The following is a 10,106-nucleotide window of genomic DNA, read 5'->3' as shown; positions in this document are numbered from 1 at the left end:
ACTTCAATTATCTCTTACTTTCTTTCCTCCTCTTCTGCGACCCTATCTTTTTAGATCTCTTTGTTTAGTTTAAGTTGTAAGATTTAAAAATTTTAAATCACAAACCAATCAAGTTTTATAATCTAAAAAAAAATTATTTTCAAAAAATATTCTTAAAAAATATTTTGAAAAATGAAAAAAAAATTTAAATAGGATGCCAAACAGGCCTGACGTAACACAGTTAATTTTGGCGTGAAACAGTGGCTTCCTCATCAGATCAAAACACAGTGGCTTCCCTCATCATGTGACATAGCTGAAACGAACCCCCAAAAAGAAAGAACCTGAATCCGATATAGAGAGAGAGGGGGAGGAGAGAGAGACAGGGTCCAAGAAATGCGGACGATACCGTTGGGAATATCAGCAGCATCCCCAACTTCCTTAAACAGCTCCTTCCTCAACACTCTCAACCTCAACAGACCAAACCCTCTTGTTCCTCTTACTAATCCCACTTCTTCCAGGGTTCCTGTTCCTGCCTCCACCTCCACTGATGACTTCCCTTTCCTTAACTTCTCCAAATCTGGTGGGTAATCCAAAAGCTTCTGTCTTTTTACTTGTTTTACTTCAATTCCTTAATTTCCATGTCAGAAGGTTTTTGGGTATTTTGTAAAATTTAGTTTTGTGTTGACTCCTCAACTGGGGTATGAATAAGCAAGCTTAATTTTTCATTTCCCTTTAGTTTTTCTGATTTGTTTTGGCAATCAACGGACGTTTTCCGTTTTGGGACTGGTTTTATCGGAAGCACTTCGTTCATAATCGTTCTTGCTAGAAGCGCTTTAATTAGAAGCACGTTCGTGTTTTTATTAAAAACTGCTTTTCTAGGAAGCACCTGCTCTGATCTATAAACACTTTAAGTGTCGATCGTCAAACATGATTAGAAGTGCTTTTGTTTGTCTGAGGCAGCTGAGTGATTATCTGTTTTATACTCAAAAGTCATACGGGAAATTTGGGTTTGTGAGATTCTATTTGGATGATTTTTTTGGTTATTGGGTGTAGGAGTTTGCAGAGCCAGTCAAGTGGCTGATTTATTTCCCACGGTGTCTCCCCAGATTGTGGTCCGGGAGGCACGGTTGGAGGATTGTTGGGAGGTGGCTGAGACTCACTGCAGCTCTTTCTTCCCCGAGTATTCTTTTCCCTTGGACTTTGTTTTGAGGATTGACCGGCTGGTGGGGATGCTGGCCGGATTTTCTCTGCCGAATGGTTGTAAGAGAACTTGTCTGGTTGCTGTGATTGGTAATGCTTGTTATGAAACGTTCCTCTTCAGGAGTGATGATTTCAAGGTCGGCGGTTTTGATGGGAAGTTCAGTCTCAGTAGGAGGTATGTGGCTGGAATATTGACTGTGGATACCGTTGCTGATTTTCTTCCGAGAAAAGGACCTCTTCGTCAGAGAAGGTAAGTTCATAATTAGAATCTTTCTTTGACTGTTAGGCCCTGAGCAGCTTATAGTTTACTAGTCGAGTTGAATTTCGATGAAACTTATTTGTTAGCCATTATAGAGTTGAAGTAAATCAGTACTGTCGTCTATGAAAAACCGGTCTTTTTTGTGCAACATCATATGAACTGTTTATCATCTTGTTACGGAGAAAGGTTTTTATTGTATATCAGAAGCTTTTTTCATGACACAGCTATCAGATTAACAGGAGATAAGAGGATCGATTTGTTAATTTCTTCACTGATTAGTGTGGAACCACAATTAGCTTTTCTGGTCCGCTTTATCAGCGCACAAAAAACCATTATCTTTGCAATTGTTTGGTTTCGCCCCTACTTCTTTTTATCTCCGACATCATTCCCCTTGGCCTGTCTATAGAGAACCTCATCCAAACCAATTACGTGGGTTTTTCACAGGCCCTTTCCCAGCCTCAACGCCCACCCTCATTTCCTTCCCTAGCCCTTTTCCGTGTCTGTTCTGAATTTCTCTTCATCGCATCAGCTGTTGCAGCTCAAATATTCATCTCTTGTGCATGTGCAAATGATGTGTTCTCATCTGTCACAAATGTAGTTTCTGATACATAGGCGAAAAGAAATTCTTAGATTCATATCGCACATTAGAAATGATATGGTGTTGGCTAGTACCAACCGTAGACCAACTATGGATATTCAGTTTCTTGTAATCGATGAGAGTTCAACTCTCCGAACCCTTAAATCCAGTGACTTCAGATGTTCATTCCAAAATGTGGCAAGATATATAGTTCATCTGGTATACATTCTTATTTACCCATGTGCATGGATTTATGGTTCATCTGGTATACATTCTTATTTACGCATGTGCATGGATTTTTCAATCGCAGGACTGGAGTTGCGTACGTATCAAACGTTGCTGTCCGGGAGACATTTCGACGAAGAGGAATAGCTAAAAGGCTAATAGCAAAGGCAGAAGCCCAAGCCAGGAGCTGGGATTGCCGTGCCATTGCACTGCACTGCGACTTGAACAATCCCGGGGCCATAAAGCTGTACAAAGGCCAGGGTTTTAAAAGCATCAAGGTGCCGGAAGGAGCGAACTGGCCCCAGCCCAAGACCGGTCCGGACGTTCACTTCAACTTCATGATGAAGCTTCTGAACCCCAAGACTGCTGGCTTAAGAAACGAATAAGACGGACAAAAGAAGAGACATTTGGAAACACAAAAGAAAGAGGAACAAAAACTAGGATGTTTGAGAATAGGTTGTATATAATTATGTAAGCTTAAGATGAATCTGTGCCGGTAACTTGTATTTTTCGTTGGATAAAACGCTAATTTTGTAAATATTTGGGGGGAGGTCTGGTTGGAGCATCTTCATATCTAGTGAAGATATACTTCCGCCCAATTCATATTTCTCTAATTTTTTCAGAGTCGTGTAACATGTCGGTGCCTGAAACTGCAATCACCGCCATGGCGGAACTAAAGACAGCCATGGTACCAAAGAAAAAACAAAAACTGCTGTTGCACGTATACAAATTCTAAAACAGAGAGACCATGATCTCAAAACATTTAAGTGACGTCTAAAGGCTCACATTTCAAACCAAATCAAAATTGCAACGTTTTACCATGGACAAGCAGATGTTCTCATATGATGCTGCTTAGAATTCCACGTTATTCGACATGTTTATGGTTCTAAACCGCCAAAGTATGGTAAACTCAATCTTTCTACAGTGGTATTATAGTGCCATAGGTAAACAAACGTCGTCGAGATCTATAGGTGCCTAACAACCTATGCCGGTAAACATTTTGAGGCATGAAGATGCCGAAGAAGCCAAAGGATTTTCCACTTGGATAGACGTAAAGCTTATGATGCTTGGACAAATTTGTCTAAAGCAGATGTATCCAAAGCTGGGAACTCCTTCACGGCAGCAAGCACAATGTTTCCAAGTGAAACGGCTTCATTGTTGCTCGGTGCCTACAGTGTAAACGTCGTATTAGTTGCCTTACATTAAGAAATGGTTGCAAGACATGAGTTTCTTGCCTACCTCTATGTTCAAGGGAAGTACAGGATCATGAAGCGAGAGCCTAAGAAGAAACCATCCGCCATAGCCAGAAACTCGGACCTGTTTCCAAGTGCACATTGGGGAAGCATGAGTTTAAGAAACTAAACAAAATGAAACAGTGACAATAAAGTCAGTCTCGACGAAAATAAACTTACCCCTTCGTAGTTAACAGGGGCTTTTTTAAGCTTCGGATCAGAGTTGATATAGTTCTCCAAATGTTTCAACACTGCTTCTCCATAGTCTCGGAAAGATCTGAAGCTTCGATTTATCAGAAACCTTAAAGCATTTACCCATGTACACAGACACGCAGAAGAAACTCTTAACGAGGATTAACATATACAGTAACGTACCCTCCTTTAAGATCTGGATGACTTTGATTGATTTTTAATCTCAACTCAACTGAAAAACCTGGTTCCTCAAGACCTTCCAAAAGACCGGTCAAAACTTTGCTGCCACCGACTTGCCCTGAAGCTCTGGCTGAAGCAAGTTTATTCAATATTTTGACCTGAAAATAATGCCGCAGCGGCTAAATTCAAACAGTAGGAGCAGCAACAACAAATTCACCAGAAATGAACGAGCGAATTTTTCACATCACGGGATTGTATGTCAATTAATGGACAATCAATCTCAAGTGTAAGAATACCCTAACGCAGTGTTACATTAAAAGCCTACCATGAGGTATGCGCCATCGTCAAGCCAGTGGTTTTCCTTGAGAGCTCCATGGCCACTTGTCTCAATAGCCAGATGTGATTCCTCACCAACAGAGTTCTGTAATCAATATTAGAGACTTCAGTTGAAAAACAAAATAAGATACAGAATGAGATGAGAATTATCAACACAATGCTCGCTAAGATGTGATATAACTGTTTATTTCACGGGCATATTTGGAATATAAAAAACAATATAATTAGGGAAAACACTATGCCCAAAAAGATCTATGGGCTTGGAGCCTTGAACAGAAAAAGGTTTACAAAAAGCGATGGGTGTGAAGAAAAGAAGTTAAGGATCTAGCAGTACGGCCAAAATATCAGTTGATTTCATTGCCAGTTGCTGTTGACGGTTGGCTAGAACTAGATTGATTAGGAAATTTTGTTCGGTTCATTGATAGTTCCTAGATTATAATGTACAAACCATGCCTGGAAGGACCTTACTGCTCCTAATGCTAGATTCGGAATAAAAGATCTCCCTGGAGTCCGTCCTTTCTAATATGCAAAAATTATCTCCAGGACTATGGGGCTTCTAAAGCTAGAAGCACTTGGATGCAAGATCTTCCGTGAATTATTCCTTATTGATTTTTTATGAATCATAAAAAGTGTAAGCAAGATAACTAGACAGTTTTTCTTACCAAACGAATAGCTTCATCAATGACATTTTTGTAGCCTCTTTTGAAACGATGGTGCTTTCCCCCTACAAGAAAATGCTAATCGGTAACTATTAAACATTCCATACAATAAGAGAAGTACACCATTTTCAGTTTCTTTCATACCAAGTTTCTTCTCAATAAATGTGGTGAGACCGTCTGAAGTCACGCTGTCTGTAACAATGGTAGTTCCCGGATGCTAAGAAAATTAAACGACAAAAACATATTGAGATAAAATGTGGAAACACATGAAATGATATATTTTGAAATACAAGAGCCTTGTTGCAAAAACAGAAGAAAAATCTTACCTCCTCAAGAACAATTGCAGACATCAAGGCAATCAGACGATTCCTATTGAACTCCAGGCCGGTTGAATCCACCGCAGCAGATCTAAAAGAAACGCTAATTAGAAAGAGGCAAACAAACTTAATGTAAAATAGATCTGTGGGCGGCAAGAAAATGTACCTATCAACATCTGTATCAAAGATGATCCCCAAATCAGCTTTGTTATCAATGACTGCCTGGGTGATAGCTTTCATTGCTGTTTTGTCCTCTGGGTTCGGGATATGATTTGGGAACATACCTGATCCAAGATCATATATTTTATTAAAAATCCCGATACCGTATTTACAACTTCAATATTCTAGCGTTCAACAATCAATATTACCATCTGGCTCCAAGAACTGACTTCCAGTAGTGACTGCACCAAGAGGTTCAAGCACTTTTGCCTGATAAAATTGAAAAGAACACACTTATGATTAACTTGAGTACGTATTGAACAAATATCAAACCTTTTTCATCAATGCACATGACAGACTGCCATCAAATTACAAATTTACGTCAAATAAAATTCTCTAACAGTAAGCAAAATATCAGTGTCCAAAACAAGGAAACTTACAGCAAAAAATCCTCCTGCTCCATTCCCTGCGTCAACTACAATATGAAACCCCTCCAGTGGCTTCTCTGAGATTATATAACACCGCACAACAAATTAGGAAAAGGAAGACAAAAGCGCCTCAAAGGACAATCATTTAAATGGAAGGGCAAAGAAGAATTAAATGAAAGATACTAATAATAACAGTTTTATACGGAATGCAAGTGCTGGTGTTTGACACTTATCAAACAAGTCAATTACAACCAACATCTCACTTCATAGTAGGGATGAAGAACTGAATCTCAGTACGTTTCCACAATGATGAAGATTCCCTAGAAGTCATACCTATATTTCCTGCAGCTTTGCGAACTGCCTTTACAAGATCAGATGTATATACACTCATGTAATCAACTCTTTTTACGGAGGCAAGCACTTTTTCTTTTGAGCTCGTCAAACCTTCAACTGTAAATTTATCATATACATCTGCAGCACGCTCTAAGATGTTCTTAATGTCAGGTTTCCCGAGCCCTCCAGAATTTGTGAAAAATTTGAACCCATTCCTGTTGTAAGGCAAATGACTTGCTGTTGAAATAACACCAATATATTGCATCAGGGGAAGCCAGCATAAATGAGATAGCCTAAAGGAAAAAATATAATCTCAAAAAATAATCCGAAATTTGATCCTGCGTTATCTAATTATGGATAGACAATAAGGCCAGAACTATAGGTGGTAAAAAAACACAATAAGGCCAGAACTATAGGTGGTTAAAAAACATAGTTTACAAATGAGCTTGCATACCCTACCTGTTATCATAATAGACCCGTCGGAGGGGCATAAGAAAGATTCATCTTCAGTAATTGTGCTATTAAACATTGCGGGTGTGGATGCCAATCTACATAGAGGAAAACAGTTTCAATCAATATCCGGATCAATCCATACTTATTGGTCATACACAAACCAGTATCTATTTACAACAAAACTATCAATCCAAATAGTTATTCCAGAGTCTATCAACATTATGATCAACAATATAATAAAGAGAAGTTCATCACCCACCCGTATTGAACAACATCCAGACCAGCACTGGCAATTCCTCGCGAAATGGCATCCTGGAAGTTGATTCATCAAATAGAACCAAATTATCAATAATTAAGGAAAGTACCATTAGTAAAACTTTTCAGATACCTTATTGAAATAGGTAGTGTGAGATTAACTTTAACACCTAACAACAGTATAGTATCTAATAAAAAATATAATTCTCTTATATTTGATCAACACTGGAAATTTCAGAAACTAAATATAGTAAGACAGGCTACCAATCCAATAATTCTAAGTGCTACTCCCATTTTGACCCAAACAAGACAACTAAGAATGATGAACACAACAAAAAAGAGATTTTTATTTTCATATGAATCTTACTTATAATCAACTTGCAATTCCACTCTGCCAACATCTAAGTTTTCTTCTGAATTTCCAATTTAAACAATGGTTGCCATGTTTAAGTTTACAAAGTTATTACTAAAATATTGTAGAAAATGAAGCAGACAAAAGCTACTTGGTAAACACATATTCAAGATAGTGTGACAGATATAATACTTAACTGAGCAATCCAAAAAATATCACATACTGCATAACCAGAGGAAAAAAAAAAAAAAAACCATACTTGAACAGACTGTGACATTTAGTTAGGACATACCTCTAACTTTTTTGCAGATATTCGAGAGTCATGGCCAACAGAAATTCTCAAACGTTGAGAACCATCAGCTTTCTTCTTTTCCACTAACCATGCAGCAAAAGCAGCTCCTATTGCTTCTGAAACAGGTTCAGTCAGACTGATTGGCTCTCCTTCAACCCCAGCAACAGCAACACCTCGAATATCACTGTGTATGTAAACATCAGACCACAAAGAAAAACAAATCAAATTGATAATTCCAAAAACTGTCATGTGCCGAGAAAGTTGGAAACATTTTAACTACAAGACTACTCTGTGGTAGCATCATTTGTTACCTGCCATTTTGAAGCTTTGAAAAATCAATTTTGTCAAGATTTGGCACTGCAGCGGTAGATGGAGCAGCTGCAAGAAAATCCCAAATGAATATCATACATTATCAAAAAAGGTAACCGTTTGTAGGACCATAATAAATAAGTTGACAAGAGATCCAAAATTTTATATTTTGAAACCTAAGCCATCCAAACAACCCAAATAAAAACTCGCCCATGCCAAAGAAAAGATATTTATGACAAGCATGAAATAGAAGAGTACGTATTTTAAGGAAGTGTAGAACACTAATTTTAAATCTGATATCGACCTTGATAATGAGAGTCTAGAACAGACCGTTGCACTGAACAGTTCTTCGGTTTATGCAACTGCTCTGGTGTTTTGATAAGTTGCGCAATTGCATGGATGGAATGGAAGTACATGCTAACTTCCCTCGCTGGAAGGGAAGCATGTTGCGCAAAAAAGGGGCAAAATTGCCCCTTTTACATTGGGTGTCAAACTTCCTACTTAGTTGGTGGCACTGAGACACAGAAACATTTTGGACAATCTTCCCTGACATTGCTGCATAGAAGTTTTGTAATTTTATCAGATCTCATGGTCATAAAATATAATCAAGAGAGTTTGTTCATCAACGGGTTTTTGTGAGTCTTGAAATCCACCTCCAAATTTCACCACAATTATTTGTGAGATAAGAAGGGTCAATTCTACAGAAGAGTGCAATCTTTTGGAATTTCGAATTACAACATCGGAGAACTGACATTCGGAGTAGAAGAGGGTTTCATCTAAATTTATTTCAGTAATGCCACACCATGTGATAACTACTTGATCAAAACTTGCATAATATCAACTAAGCACATAACAGATAATAGACAGAATTAGGATTCAATCCTCATATCGTCGTCAGCAAACCACAGTTCACAATCTAAACAACGATTCAATGCGTATTTTCGTTATCATTCATCAACATAATCTACTTATTAAGAACAATTCCATTCACCACTAATCCAAACCGCCTTAAGATTCAAATTAAAAAATACAAATAAAATAATCACCAGTTTCGTATTCAGTAATCCAGCAGCTAGGATTGAACTTCAAAATATCAGCTGACAACTAAATTAATTAACAAAGAACCCAAATTTATATTCTCTAATCACGCACATCCCGAACAAAGTGACCCAATCTTATGCATTAAAAATCGTCACTTTCGTAAAGCAAATCCACAGAGCAAATAACAACTTACAAAAAAGAAGAAATCTTTATCTAATGGGAAAGCTAGGAGGATTGATATTAGTTCAAATTTCAGAAAAAGAAGCAGAATTTTACCTTCCATCTTGTAAACCGATCGGCGTTTGGGGAGAGAAAGTTAGGCGAAGAAGCCGATAGATGCAAGAAGAAGACGGCGGTGGAAGAAGAGGGTAGGTGGATGAATATTGAAGGCCACGGACACCTGGCTATTTCTACGTATTTTATTTGCCTACAAGTTTCCGTCACTCAAATATATTTGCGAATCAAGAAAAACACTATCAACAAACAGTAACTCTATCTACTACGGTACTACCTACCAAGTTCTAACACTCTTTCTGGTACCTTCTATTCATATGACCAACAAAAAAAAGGCAATCTTTAGCACGGACATGATCATACAAAGCTCTCATTTTCTTTTATACGTTTGGGTTTGGAGTACTTTAAATTAACAGAAGACTCAGTATAAAATTATGAAAACTAGCGTTGTAAGATATATACAGTCAATCTCACTTAGTGGAATAAAATTTTGTTGTTGTTTATGTTTTAATCACGATTTTTTTCTCTTCTTATGTATCGATAAATGTAAAGAAAATTAGAAATCAAAATAATTTCAATACTCATGTGTTAGTAAACACAAAAGAATTCAAGACATAATAGTTTCAGTTTTCGATTCAAATTAGTAAACACGTCATTTTTTAAGAGTATGTGTTGAGTTTAAATCTCAGTAACAAGAAAATGTATTGAATTTAAATCTGATGAACGAAAGTTAGATAAAACATTATTTTATCATGTTTCAATTTATGACCACATGTGGAGTGGAAGATAAACCACCAAACTAGGCCGGTCGACATCAACAGAAGAAGATAGGAACGAAAGTTGGATGAACCCAGAAAATGTGTCCACGGAAAGAATGGGCTCAATTACACAAATTGGACTAAATATCTAATGGGCTCATCTGTTGGCTAATTTTTTCTGACCCAACGATTTAAGATAGAATTAGGATTAAATCGTACGTAAATCTCACTTGTAGCAACTAAGCAACTTGATCCATAAACGTTGTACAAATAGGTTTTTTCTTGTCCGAAAGCTTTTACGGTTCGTTATCTTATTGTGTATAAAATTACAAAATA

General features: G+C 37.5%; 2 protein-coding genes across 4 annotated transcripts; one reads left to right on the top strand and one right to left on the bottom strand.

Annotated features, from left to right (window-relative positions):
* The first annotated feature begins 242 nt into the window (after positions 1 to 242).
* On the top strand, positions 243 to 2,862 carry LOC103936641. The gene is made up of 3 exons (XM_009346485.3): positions 243 to 559; positions 1,033 to 1,429; positions 2,326 to 2,862. The coding sequence occupies exons 1-3, from the start codon at positions 373 to 375 to the stop codon at positions 2,624 to 2,626; spliced, it is 885 nt and encodes a 294-aa protein (XP_009344760.2). The 5' UTR covers positions 243 to 372; the 3' UTR covers positions 2,627 to 2,862.
* A 132-nt stretch (positions 2,863 to 2,994) lies between these two features.
* On the bottom strand, positions 2,995 to 9,350 carry LOC103936642 (phosphoglucomutase). 3 transcript variants are annotated; one of them, XM_048590536.1, is made up of 18 exons: positions 9,055 to 9,350; positions 8,068 to 8,292; positions 7,740 to 7,806; positions 7,429 to 7,612; positions 6,789 to 6,841; positions 6,536 to 6,624; positions 6,077 to 6,313; positions 5,756 to 5,820; positions 5,525 to 5,585; positions 5,323 to 5,440; positions 5,166 to 5,247; positions 4,984 to 5,056; positions 4,843 to 4,904; positions 4,170 to 4,265; positions 3,848 to 4,002; positions 3,653 to 3,749; positions 3,480 to 3,557; positions 2,995 to 3,409 (listed from the first exon to the last, which is right to left on the bottom strand). In XM_048590536.1, the coding sequence occupies exons 1-18, from the start codon at positions 9,059 to 9,061 to the stop codon at positions 3,299 to 3,301; spliced, it is 1,860 nt and encodes a 619-aa protein (XP_048446493.1). In that variant the 5' UTR covers positions 9,062 to 9,350; the 3' UTR covers positions 2,995 to 3,298. The 3 variants fall into 3 exon arrangements, with proteins under 3 accessions (XP_048446493.1, XP_048446494.1, XP_009344763.2); XM_048590537.1 differs by lacking the exon at positions 8,068 to 8,292 and having other exon boundaries at positions 9,055 to 9,347; XM_009346488.2 differs by lacking the exon at positions 9,055 to 9,350 and having other exon boundaries at positions 8,042 to 8,286.
* Between the last annotated feature and the right edge of the window lie 756 nt (positions 9,351 to 10,106).

Source organism: the organism of the source record quoted next, unplaced genomic scaffold (assembly GCF_019419815.1).
Source record: "Pyrus x bretschneideri cultivar Hongxiangsu unplaced genomic scaffold, Pyrus_bretschneideri_v1 Contig32, whole genome shotgun sequence".
Taxonomy (NCBI): Eukaryota; Viridiplantae; Streptophyta; class Magnoliopsida; order Rosales; family Rosaceae; genus Pyrus; species Pyrus x bretschneideri.
Note: the sequence above shows the minus strand (reverse complement) of the source record. Positions and strands in the feature narration are given on the sequence as shown.